General features: G+C 46.0%; 1 protein-coding gene across 1 annotated transcript in view; it reads left to right on the forward strand.

Annotated features, from left to right (window-relative positions):
• The window catches only part of Adam12 (ADAM metallopeptidase domain 12), a 321067-nt gene that overhangs the window by 298453 nt on the left and 9578 nt on the right, over positions 1–13036 (forward strand). Inside the window, exons 19-23 of the mRNA XM_041666564.1 lie at positions 492–569; positions 3898–4006; positions 6874–7009; positions 7610–7718; positions 9909–10082. Coding sequence (XP_041522498.1) covers positions 492–569; positions 3898–4006; positions 6874–7009; positions 7610–7718; positions 9909–10082 — 606 coding nt within the window. The remainder of the gene's footprint in view (positions 1–491; positions 570–3897; positions 4007–6873; positions 7010–7609; positions 7719–9908; positions 10083–13036) is intronic.

Below are 13036 nucleotides of genomic sequence, written 5' to 3' on the forward strand. Positions count from 1 at the left end.
ACAAGTGTCAGATCCTACCCCGATAGCCATATCTGGGGTTAACAACACAAGTTATTATGCTCCATCCATGCTCACGAAAATGAGAGCCTTCTCCAAGTTTTCATTGCTTTCTCTTTCATGTTATGTATGGAGGGTGTGTCCATGTTTGTCTGTGACCTGCGGCAGCCAGAGGTCAACCTCTGGTCTCTTGTCAAGTGACATCCACTTGTTTTTAATAACAGTCTCTCACTGGAACCCAGGGCTGCTAGTTAGGATGTCCAGCAAGCTCCAGAGATTCACCTTTCTCCACCAGCACACACGACCATGCTTGGGTTTCTGTTTCCGTTTTTGTTTTTACATGGGCTCTGGGAATTGAACTCGGGTCCTTAGGTTTGCACAGCAAATATGTTGCCAACAGAGCCATCTGTCAAGACCCCCTGCTTTCTCTGTTTCGTGTGCCTGTGTAAGGGTGGGGAGCAGAGGTACTGAGGCATGTGCTGTGTCTCCCACAGATCTGCCTCAATCGTCGATGTCAGAATGTCAGCGTCTTTGGGGTTCACAAGTGTGCAATGCAGTGCCATGGCCGAGGGGTAAGTAGGATTTGCCACCTCCACTCAGCCAGCCCACAGCACTAATAGTTTGCAGCTTTTCTGATGGATTTATTTTATATGCATGAATGTTTTGCCTGTGTGTGTGTGTGTGTGTGTGAGAGAGAGAGAGAGAGAGAGAGAGAGAGAGAGAGAGAGAGAGCGCACTGGTGCCTACAAAGGCCAAAGAGAGGGTCAGAGTCCCCAGAACTAGAGTTACAGATTGTGAGCCACCATGTGATGCTAGGACCAAACCCAGGTCCTCTGCAAGAGCATCAAGTGCTCTTAACCACTGAGCCATCTCTCCAGCCCCTCCAACATCTCTCCTGTAGCTTTGTAAAAGTTATAGTAGACAGTGAGCACCTCCTCAACATTTTCTTCCAGAGGCATTAACTGGCTCTGACCTTTACATAGCAGGAGAAATGTCACTTTCATTTAACAAAGAAAATCAGATTGAGAGGTAATTATCTTTTGAATTAACATTCTGTGTTATAAAGAAAGAATTTTGTCATCTTCAAAGTAATTTCGAAGCTAACCTTGCTCCACGAAGGGCCCGCATTAGCATTTCAAGCAGGGCTGTCCCTCTTGCTCCCAACAGCCCAAATATGTCTCAACCAAGATACTTGCAAAAGGGATTAAAATGAGGACATCAGATCTACCGAGCACGTGTTCTTGAATGCCCTTGCCATGGGTTTTGACTACCACATGCCGCTGAGTTCTGAGAAGCTTTAGGGAAGAAAAGGACTCTAATTGTTTACAACGCAATTTCGTTTTCCTGATGCAGTTCATTTTTTTTTCCAGTGGGATTATATTAATCTTGATTAGTTGCACCAGTGGCTCATTTGTCCTCCTGGAGCTTTTCTACATAAACCAGGCTCTAAATTGTATTTTTAGACTATCTAGACACTTGGGATTATGGAGGTCTTTGCAAAATCACCACCATGCTGTAACCATGACAGATTGCCGGGCCGCCTCAGACAGGCACGTTGATGTTCTGTTCAGCTGACTCAGTATCAAACGGAATCTCTTCATGTCTTCATTGGATTATAGATTCCTCTCTAATGGCAGTAGATGAACAAGCCTGGCCCTTTCGTTTTCACGATGATGCCAAGGCCAGTGTGATAGTGAGGAAGTGTCCATAGTTACCTTGCTCGCTCAGAGAAAGTAGGGCAGAGGCCTGTCTTTGTGAGACCTGTGGGGACATGCTGATTTGGAATAGCCAGCTACAGTTCTGTGTGGTAGTTCATCTCAATTGTGAACTTTGTGAGATCTAGAGTCACCTGGAAGATGGACCTATGGGCATACCTGTGGAAGATTACCTTCCTAGGTTAACTGAGGTGGAAACCATGCCCAGTGTGGGTAGCATCATTCCCTGGGCTGGGATTCTAGACTATATAAAAAGGAGAAAGTGAGCTGAGCACAGAATTCATGGCTCTCAAATTCTTGACTGTGCACATGATGTGAGCACCTGTTTCAAGCTCCTGTCTCCATGACTCCCATCCATGGTGCACTTGGGACTGTGAGCCAAAATTAACTCTTTCTTCTTCAAGTTTATTGTTTCAGGGTATTTTATTACAGCATCCAAAAGAAACTAAGACATTTTACTACAGGTAGCTGACCCAATCCCTCTATGATGAGACCAGGCTCACCACTAGTAACTCCAAGTAGGGAATCTGGACTGCAAATTCCTGCCTCAAGCTAAGATCACCCACACCAGGCAGGGTGTGAGTCTCCTGGGTGGTCTGCCAGCTGCAGCACCTTTGCCAGGTATCGAGGAAGTACCACAGACACTAGAGAGCAGTCTGTCCCACTCGCTTTCGACCAGCCCAGCTTATGGTGGATATACAACCCTGCCATGTGAGCCTTGCCTCATCACTAAAACAAAAGAATTGCGTTAATCCATTCCTTACAACCCTTAGAAAGAACTCTGCAACTCGGTGGCCACAGGTGCTCTGCAAAAGAAAAAACCCTGATTAACAGGAGTGTCCTAGAAAACATCCCTGCTTCCCGCAGGCTCCATTGACTGTTTGTCTCCACAGAGGAAGCAACTAGACAAGTGCTTGGATCCTTCACAGAAGCCAGTTAGAGCAGGGAACCATTACAAGCAAAACACAGGCTGCAAATGTTTTGTTTGCCTTCAAATACTCAGGCATATTTGACCCCAGTGTTTTTATGCAGGCCCTAGAGTTGTTTACCAGTTCCACTGACTTCCACACAACAAGCGAGCCACCAAGAAATTCATCGCCTATAATTTGCAGTGTTTAGATGGAAGGGAAATGCAGATACCAGACAGTCATATGGGCTCACAGTCCTTGATCTGGGCAGCTCTCCCCAGTCATCCTACCACTGTCCTGCCTCTCCCTAAACTGTCAGGTGGACTTATGTTCAATGTTCCCAAAGCTTAGCCTCCTTTTCAGAAAACAAGCCATGTAGCTTGTAGCTCAGTTGGTGGAGTGTTTACTGAGCATGTGCAAAGCTCTGAGTTTGATCTCCAATACCTCATAAACTAGGGATGGTGAGGCACACCTAGAATCTCTCAGCACTCAGAAGGTGGAGGCAGGAGACTCAGAAATTCAAAGCCACTCTTACCCATATAGCTAGTTCAAAGCCAGCCTGGAATGCATGAGACCCTGTCGCAAAAAAAAAAGAAAGAAAATCTTCCGTTTTTCACACTCAAGATCAATTGGTTTATATCCAGTTTGGTGAGCTATGTAAACATCAACAGTGGATCCAAGCAGAGGAACCACTGTGGGTGACCCTTGGCGAGTAGATGAACAGGACCAACAAGGGCAAAGGCACCCTTTCCTGCCATCTTCTTCGCAAGGAACACTTCCGCTGTCTTTGCCTATCATATATTGTGACAGGGAGCCAGGTAATAGCCACAAGGGGCTGAGAGAAAGAACGAAAGAACGGGCATTTGGGAACAACAGTGGACTCCCAGGAATGTTGCCAGACCCCTGCACACTTCCATGGGCATCAGAAATAAGAGGTCCAGCTGCAGACCTACTTCCCCACCCCAGACTGCTGAATCCTCCCTGAGCCTCCCAGAGAAGACAAATTTATGCATGGTCTTCTGATTCTGTGTCCCTAAGTGGGTTCCCCTAACCACCGAGAAGGGCAGCTCCACAGCTTTCCTGGGGAGACCAGGAAAGGGGAGCCGGCTGTCAACAGCAGCTCCTGAGCATTCTCCTCTCCACTGGTGCGATGCTGTCTCTCGGTCTCGCATTTACCGAGTCTACATGTGTTGCTGAGGGGATCTGGCAGAGTACCCTGGTCTTGTGTGTCCTGACTCTGTCCCCTCTGGATGTTTTTCTCCCCTTCTGCCCCAAAGGTGTGTAACAACAGGAAGAACTGCCACTGTGAGGCCCACTGGGCCCCTCCCTTCTGTGACAAGTTTGGTTTTGGAGGAAGCACAGATAGTGGGCCCATCCGGCAAGCAGGTGAGTGGAGCCTCGGCATCGCTGGGAGGGGATGCTGAGCTGCTTAAGGCCGTGGGTACTGGGCAGGGGTCCCCACAATAGGACTCTGAGTGCCTCTGGCCCAGCCTGAACCTTTCAGGTTCTAAATGCTGGCTCCCCCTCAATGCAGGTAAGGCATTGTGTTGGCCATTTTCTCTCCCTGTGGCACTTTTCCCAGCTAAGGCAATGGCCACAGTGCACTACCAAGTGCGTATGAATGTCACTGGCATATCGAAGGATTTTGTAAAGGGTTGCTTTTGTGTGCTGCCACCCAGAGCATTTTAAAACTCTGGACAGAGGAGTGATAGCACGGGGGGGGGGGGGGGGGGGGGGACAAACAAGAACAGCAAAAGTATGACAGCTACCTCTTAATAAAGAGAATGGTCACCACTAGAGAAGGCTCAGCTGCTAAAGTGCCAGCCACTTATACTTGAGTGTGGATCCACAGAACCCACAGGAGAAGTTGAGCGTGATAGTGCATGTTTGCAATCCCAGCATTGGAGAAGCAGAGATAAGAAAATCCCTGAGAGGGCTAAGGTTGGAGCCTAGTCAATTGGGTGTTTATCTAGGGTGCATGAGGCCCTAGCTCAGTGGGTCATGACCCTTTGGGTTTGAGTGACCCTTTCGTGGAGCTCACCTAAGAACATCTGCAATTCCTAGTGCTTGACCTGGCTCTTTGGAGCCCATTCCCTATGGAGGGATACCTTCCTCAGCCTAGATACAGCAGGGAGGGCCTTGGTCCTGCCTCCCATGATGTGACAGCCTTCGTTGACTCTCTAAGGAGTAGATGGGAGTGGGGGAAGCAGGAGGAAGGGAGGGAGAGGGAACTGGAATTGATATGTAAAATAAGATTGTTTTAAAAATAAAAAAGAACATCTGTAGATCAGATATTTACATTATGATTCATAACAATAGCAAATTACAGTTATGAGGCAGTGAAAATAATTTTATGGCTTGGGGTCACCACAATTATGAGGAACTGTAGTAAGGACATGTAGCCTTGGGAAGGTTGAGAACCACTGCTCTAAATTTAATCCCCAGAATGACATACCTGTCATCCTAGCAGTGGGAATATAGAGAGCCAGGAGGATCAGGAGTTCAAGGCTATCCTAGGCTACATAGCAAATTCCAGGCCATCCTGGACTCTATGAGACCCTGTCTCAGAAAAGAGTCATCTATAGAGAGATTGCAAATACAGAGAACTGGCTGTGCCAAGGCCTGGGGACAGGGTGAGGCAGGACAGGATAACAGTCACAACTCCCAGGATACAGATTGGACAGTAGAGTCATGATACTTCCTGGAACACTGGCTGGACAGCTCAGCAGATGGTACTGCTATCTATGGCAACAGGCAATTCTGATGCCACTTAAGGGTCTGGCAGGACTTTGATTGGATCACTTTAAGATGTAAGGTTGATGCAAGGGATTGAAAATTCCCTCTTGAGATTCTTGCTGGTCATTTTTTACTTAGATGAGGCAACAGAGTTTAGCTGAAGCTCAGGGCTGCTACTAAGCCTAGGAGGAATGCCAGTTGACAAGAACCCAGCAACGGTACCCTTCCAGACATGCAGATGGCTGGAGGAAGACAGTACTGGTAGACCCCATAGGACTCATTGGTTGAGGACAAAGTACAGAACAGGGTGGGTGCCAAGACATTGTGCCCAGAGCTGGGGCAGCTGCTACTTGGATTAGCAGTAACTGAGTGCTGAAGGGAGACAGGAAGAGGGTAAATCTTGCTCCCCAACAGTCTACAGGGACTGTTGAACACCTAGGGTATGCAACTCGACCTGAACATCCCTGGTCGACATACAGGCTAGTTAAGGGCTCCCTGTTCCCCAGGACTTCACCGTTCTGATGAGCTTCCAAGGAAGCCTCCTGTGATTCCTAGCACCTCCCAGATTGCCTCTGGCTATCGCTGCAGTCAGGAGGTAGCCTGATGGATTACGTGTTCTCCTACTCACATGTGCTAAATAAAACGGCATCAAATTACAAAAGGAAAAAAATACTATTTTTTTTTTAAATCTCAAACTAGCTTGAAATTTGCTCTGTAGCCAAGGATAGCCTGGAGCTTTTAATCCTCCTGCCTCTACTTCCCAAGTGCTAGGATCACAGGTGTGTGCACCATCACATCTGGTTTGTGGGGTTCTGGAGATCAAACTTAGAGCTTCCTAAACGTTAGCTATACACTCTATGAACTGAGCTACGGGCGCAGCCTCAGCCCCACAGGTAAAATTTCATGAAGCATACACGGGCATTCTCCCAACAATAAGGAGCTTGCCCCCAAAGGCAGTATTAAGTCCTTAACAGACAGAAACCAAATCCAGGGTAACTTCATTTAGGGTGCTGGGTTTTTTTTTTCTTTTCTCGTTCTCTAATTTGAGATGCCCCAAGATGAAGTCTCAATCAAGAACAGATAAAGGGATGACAGATAAAAGTAAATTCCAACTGGAGTGTGAAAGCAGCCTAGAATCAAGGAGATGTGGGGAGGGGTCGAAGACGACCTTTGGGGAGCCCCCAATCCTGATAAGATGGTCCCCTGCTACTTTGTGTGGCTCCAGAGTCCACTCTGCCTAGCGGAATCTGTGTGGTCCAACCAGGGTCCCACCTACCAGACCATGTCCCTGCACTAGCAAGTTCTCAGCTGTCACAGATGAATAATGGTGGCATGGACCAGAACTCCAGCACGACCTTTGAAGAGAGACTAATTTATTAGGATGTCATTCAGGGATTTACGTGCAGTGGTTCTGTTTGTTCCTTTAGAGCTTGCTCTGCCATAAATGTCACAGTGCGATGTCTTCTGTATTTTATTGGAACGGCCTCCTCCCCTGAGCCAAATGTGTTTTGTTTCAGATAACCAGGGCTTGACTGTAGGGATCCTGGTGAGCATCCTGTGTCTGCTGGCCGCTGGATGTGTGGTGTATCTCAAAAGGAAGACCTTGATGCGTCTGCTGTTCACACATAAGAAAACCACCATAGAAAAGCTGAGGTATGTCCTCTCAAGATACGATGGCTTCTCGCCGCGTCACCCTCAGCCAGGGAGGGAGGCAGATTTTCTGGATAGTAACACTGGGTCTTTGGGTTGATTTGGTTTGTTTGGCTTTTGTAAATGTCTGCCGGGCCAGCTGTCTCTTTGACTCTCCCTTCAAACCCTGTGCCGTCCATTACATAAATAAGCAGGGTGCTGGTGAATTCCATGGATGGGTCTGCTCTCATCTTTGCGTTAGCATTTTTAACAAGGCATGTGGACCCTGGAATGTGTTCCTCAGATGGCAGGGCTTTGGGCCCCAATGTGCTGAGAGACTATTGCTGAAAGGCCAGCTTCATGAGAAACAGCCCCTGTGCACCCCCAGCTAAGTCTCTATGATCTTCGGTTAGCTAGTTTGATAGGCCAGTGGTCGGAGAGCAGAGGTTAGCATTCATGTTCAACTCATAGGCATGTTAGAGCTTTTTTCCCCCTGCATGATTGGCCATGGAGATATATAGATACAGACACACACACACACACACACATCAGCAGGAACAGGATATGAGGAATTGTAGCAAGGAGGACTAACCCTTGCTTAGCAAATGTTGGGTTGCCTTACAGGTGTGTGCACCCTTCTCGGACACCCAGTGGTTCTCACCTTGGCCAGGCTCACCCCACCCTCGGAAAAGGCCTGCTGATGAGCCGGCCACCACATCCCAACACCCCCAAGGTAGGTCACACAAGGACGTATTGTCCTGTAAAGGCATGGAGTTTTACATAACAAGGTTGCCTGGGAAAACAGGGCTCCATCATGCCTGTGAAATGTTTAGTCAGCACACTTGGTTCAGCCATACCTCACTGCCCCTGTAATGGTCAGGGCCCAGAGACAGTCCCCAGAGGAATCATCTGAGGTCCCTAAAAGGTTCTCATAAGGCAATCAATGTCCCCATATTGTGTTGTGTTTGGATAAAAACCAAGTCAATCTCTGCAGTGATCTAGACCTGCCAGGCTCTCAGCAGCCACAGTGGGAATGCAGCCAGAGCAGACTCCTGTTTCCAGGGGTCACCAGCTGTGCCTAGGTGAGCTTTCTGGCCTGGGTCTAAGTTCTGCTGACCTAAGTGTTGCTGAGAACTGTGGAATCCATGCCTACTCCATTCTTTTAAAAAGCTATATCCTTGTCCTTGGGTATCCAGTGTTTGCCCGATGCCTCACTGTTTTGCTTATCCACAAGAATTCTTAAATATTGAACTCCATTATGGTTTGGATATGAGTTCAGCACTGGCCTCTGGGTGGTGATGCCATTTGCTGATGTGGGGGAAACTTCAGGAAGTCAACCCTCCTGGAAGGAGGTCAGTCCCAAGGCAGGAAGAGGGGATTTGAAGGCTGTACTGGTCCCCTGTCACTTCCTCCCTTCCTTTACCTGTCCATCCAATGGTTCTGCACACACTTCTATCCTGCTGTTCTACCTAAGGGCATGGGGCCAGGCAACTGTGGACTGAACCTCTGAAGCCATTAATTTCGCCTTACTAAGCCGCTCATCCAGGCACTCTGTCATAGCAAAGCAATGTCTGACTGAGGCAAACTCAGACAAATTAAAACAGGGAACAAGATAGGTGCCACAACATGAGAAATAACTGAAAAGAATATTATCACCAATGCAGCAGGCAATGCACTGTTTTACTTCTCTTGGTCTAAAAAGTAGAGGTTGGGCTTCTAAATGGGAAGCCATCGCTCCCAGTAAATGTGCCTCCCTTCGTCTCCAAACCTGGACCCGCCAGCTACAAAGGTGTGTTTTATGGGAACCAAAAGCAAGATCTAAACACTGGAAATGACCCAAAGGTCTATCAGCAGGTGAAAGGATTAACAGTGGCATATTACACAGTGGTTGCTACTCAGCAAGAAGGCAGAGCCAGCCACCGACTCGCATGACCTCGGGGGTAAAGCTCAAAGTAGCCATTCCCAGCCAGAGAACCCAGGCAGAAAAGGAGCAGAGACTCTACAGTGCCATTTCTATGCAACTTTAAAACATAAAAACCCATTTAGAATGCTACAAAGAGGATGCCAAGGTCTGGGGGGGAGGGGAAGGGCGGTACAGAGGCAAAAGTGGCAAGGAAGCTCTTTTGGGTGATAAAGACCTTGTCATAATTGCTATAATAGTTCCATGGGTATGAACATCAGTCAATCCAGGCATAGTGGCCCATACCTATAATCCCAGTACAGGAAAAGCATCTTCGGTTCAAATCACATAAACATGGATAGGTTTAAAAAAAAAAAAAGCCGAGTAAAGAAAAACAATCACTTAATTGAATTAACTGGGTATCAATCATACCTCAGTAAAGTTATTTATAAAAAGAAAGAATATGGGGTGCCAGGTCATGCTGCACCTGCTCTGGTCCTCCTTCCGAACACGAGGGAAGCTTGTCCAGAGATGAGCACCTCACCTCCGGGGCAGGTAGTTCTCGCATTACCCTTAGCGTATGCACACTGAGCCCATGCCTCCTCCTTCATGTTCTCATGATCCAGTCTGTGTCTTCATACTTGGTACTTCAGGTTATTTCATCTGTTTGTTACTTAAACCAGCTTGAAGATTGGTCGATCGATCGATTGAGGTAGAATCTTCTATTTAACAAACACTAGCTTCAAATTCTCAGTCCTCCTACCTCAGCCTTCCAAATGCTACTGTCACCAGTTTGGTTCTTAATGTTTGCTTGTTTGTTTGTTTTAATCTATATAAAAATCATCTCTCCATTTCAGATGTAAGGGATGCTTCCTTTAGAATTTTGAGGTGTAAATAAATAAATACAGTCCTTCATATGGACACCGTGGACTTCCCCTCCCCACTGGTCGTAGACTAGTTAAGGTTGTTCTTTCCTCAGGGAGTGAAGTCCATCAGAACTGACTCTCTACTTTGACCATGCAGGACAGGCCATTACTGCAAAGCCAGAAGATTGACATCAGCAGGCCCCTCAACACTCGAGCCGTCCCTCATCCCCAGTCACCTCGGCGAGTGCTCCCACCTCTCCACCAGGCCCCACGCGCACCTAGCGGCCCTGCCAGGCCCCTGCCTGCCAATCCTGCACTCAGGCAGGCCCAGGTATGCCTCCCGTGCTAATGGGGTAGGATGCAGTTCAAATCCAGGCTCTGCTAGTCGCTAACATGTAAACTTGGACAAATTGTTTAACATACTGATTTATGAAATGGAATTCAGCTAATCAGATGGTTAATAGAGATAACCCACATACAATGCCTACAGTAATTTTTAAAGTATTCAGAATTGTTTCCATGCCCATGCAATTTATCATCTAAGCCAGGATTTAAACTTTTTCTACCGTGAAGGCTTTTTACCTGGAGGAATTTTCACAGGACTCTGGGTATATAGGTAAGAAATGATAGGAAAATATTAAAAATCTGTGTTTTCTCTAATTAGGTCTTTGTTCTGGGGGAGCAGAGAACCTTCTGTGTACAACAGAAGCATGGCAATTCCTAACACTCTTAAATCTGAGCCGAGGCACTCTTGGCAGTGTTTGTCGGTGGTGTATAGTGTGATCTTTTGCATCGCATGTTCAAAACTGAGGCTGCAGTGAAGTCATGGGATGCGACACAGGCCAGCGCTGCCAGACCACCATAGGTTCAGTGCGCATTTGGCTTTAAAATAGCTTCCGGTTGCTGCATATTGAGTTAATGGCACACAGCTGAAGAAGCTGGGATTTCAAGTGAAATATTCTGAGACTAGTAATGGGTACTGTTGGCAACTCGAATAATGAAACAGAATTGTTTTTAAATGCTATTGTTATAGTTTCCTGTGGGATTATTTTTATATATGTATAATTACGTCTTTAGCATCATTGAGGTTATTCTCTGTGCACATAGCTTTACAGCCTGTGATTCTGCTGCAAAGTTGTTTCTATATACCTTGTCATTGCAGAGCCTATAAAGTGTTCTTTAAGCAGCAGCATGCCACTTGGATGTAGATTAGCTTTTGAAGGACCGGTGAGTTAGTGGATATGGTTGATTGCTGTGACTTTTGCTTTATAAACAGCTCTCATTTGGAAGATCTAGACAGATGCATTTGGAGTTCCTTTAGGGAAGATTCAAGTGAAATATCAGATTGAAAACACAAATCTTCAAGTGGTCGGACAAAGTTAAATGTTTGGTTAGAGTATTGCATGCTCTTGTATTGGTACCAGTGAGGTCATGATGAGAAAGACAAAGGTTGGTGTTTCAAAGCTTTGCTTATTTGATAGGTAAGCTGCAACATCTCCTTTTTCTGTCCATCCAGCAGTTCAGTCATCTCCTGAGAGGGGTACTGAAGTGTCCCTGAGCCATCAGTTTCTGTTTTGATTTAAACATTTCTTAGTATTTGAGGTTCATTTATCCAAAGTGTTGTCTCCTCTGCATTTTGAAATTTGGGGCTGGGTGTTGTGTGGGATTTCCTTGGGCTTTTGTGGGAGGCTCAGCAGCACTGACCTCTCTCTCAATCGACAATTACACTTGGAATCGTGTTTTCATTATTGCTGTCTCCTGAGGGTTAAAATTGGCCTTGATGGGGGAAAAAAAAAAAAACAGCTCTCTGAAAATGAATCCATCTTTATCCCAGTATTTGATTGCTTCAGGAGAAATGTAGAATTCCCAGCCTTTAGGCCTCACTGACCTCATTTTTAAATAGTGGATGACTTAAATCATGCCTTTGAAGCTAGAAAAATGCCTCAGAGGTTAAGAACACGTACTGCTTTTGCAGAGGACCTGGGCTCAATTTCCAGAACCCACATGACTTCTGCAGGCTTGCACATGGTGCACATACACTTGGACACTTGTGTACATATAATATATTTTAGGTGACCGTTATGGGCATCAAGAGCCAATTGGAATGGAATTTTTGTTTTCAGTCAAACAGATGTTTGTAAACCAATGAGAAGCTGATTATATGTGCTCATATATTGATCTTTTCAGCTCTTCCCCCTTCCTGATGTTCTGCATCCCATCATTTCTTTTCTGCCTGAAGGACTTCCATTCGCTGTGTATCTGTTAAGCAAGCCTACTATTGTTGACATATTACTAGCACCCCTGTGTCTAAGGATGTCTTTTTCATCCAGGAAAGATAGTTTTGCTGGGTATAGAATTTTAGGTTGACTTTGTTGGGGGGGGGGGGGGCGTCCTTCTATTCCATTTCATCTAGACTCTGCAGTGGTAAGAAATCCACCAAGAGTTCTGTGCACAGTCTCTGGTCCAGGAAAGAAATGTCACAAATCATTTGTGGGGGATGGGGGTAGAGGTGGGATTCCTTTGGATTGAGCAGGAATAAAACCATATATAGTCAAAATAATCGTTTTTCTAGACATCCTTCTTCTCAGGCTTATCCCTACAGAGGAGAGACTTTCTTCAGTTTCTTTTTATTTCTTTGGTGCCATTTAGTTATTTCTAGATTGTATATACTTATTTCTTGTTGCTCCTTTTATATGTCCTGACTGAGGCTCTAGCGTGCACACCTAGACCCACCGCTGGGTAGTTCCTTGAGTCTAGAGTTCACCAGGTAGTCTTTTTCTCTAATTTTCAAATTATATCAATTGCTTGATGATCTTTTTATGCAAGTACTAAAAGGAATAAGGTAAGCTATGCTTATTCCATTTTGCCACAACCTCATTTCCCTTTTCCTTTATTGCTGCTAACAAACTAGTTTATATCTAGCAGCTCTTTATAGGGAAAAAAGCTTTGACTCTCCGTTAATTTCTCTGTTCTAAACACTTGTATCCTTGTCAGTTTCGAGCTCTAAACGTGTTGCTGCTCAAGTCCAGAACTGCCATTGTGAGATCCTATCAGTGAGCTCCGTGGCATGGCTCTAGCAGTGTGCTCTGTGAATTATCTGTGGCTGTCCCTGGCTCTTTCTATTTTTTTTAAACCTCACTGTTGAGTCTTCTTTGCAAATGTAAATACAAGTTTTTTTTAATAGAATTTCTGTACTTTATTGGAGTTCTAGCTTGACCTCTGGCCGAGCAGGAACTCTGGTTTGAATACTGAATCGACGTGGCTTTCCTTTTGTGAACCTCTCAT

The sequence above is a fragment of the Microtus oregoni genome, unplaced genomic scaffold, assembly GCF_018167655.1.
Source record: "Microtus oregoni isolate MIOR12 unplaced genomic scaffold, Mior012 000016F_ref0000370, whole genome shotgun sequence".
Classification (NCBI taxonomy): Eukaryota; Metazoa; Chordata; class Mammalia; order Rodentia; family Cricetidae; genus Microtus; species Microtus oregoni.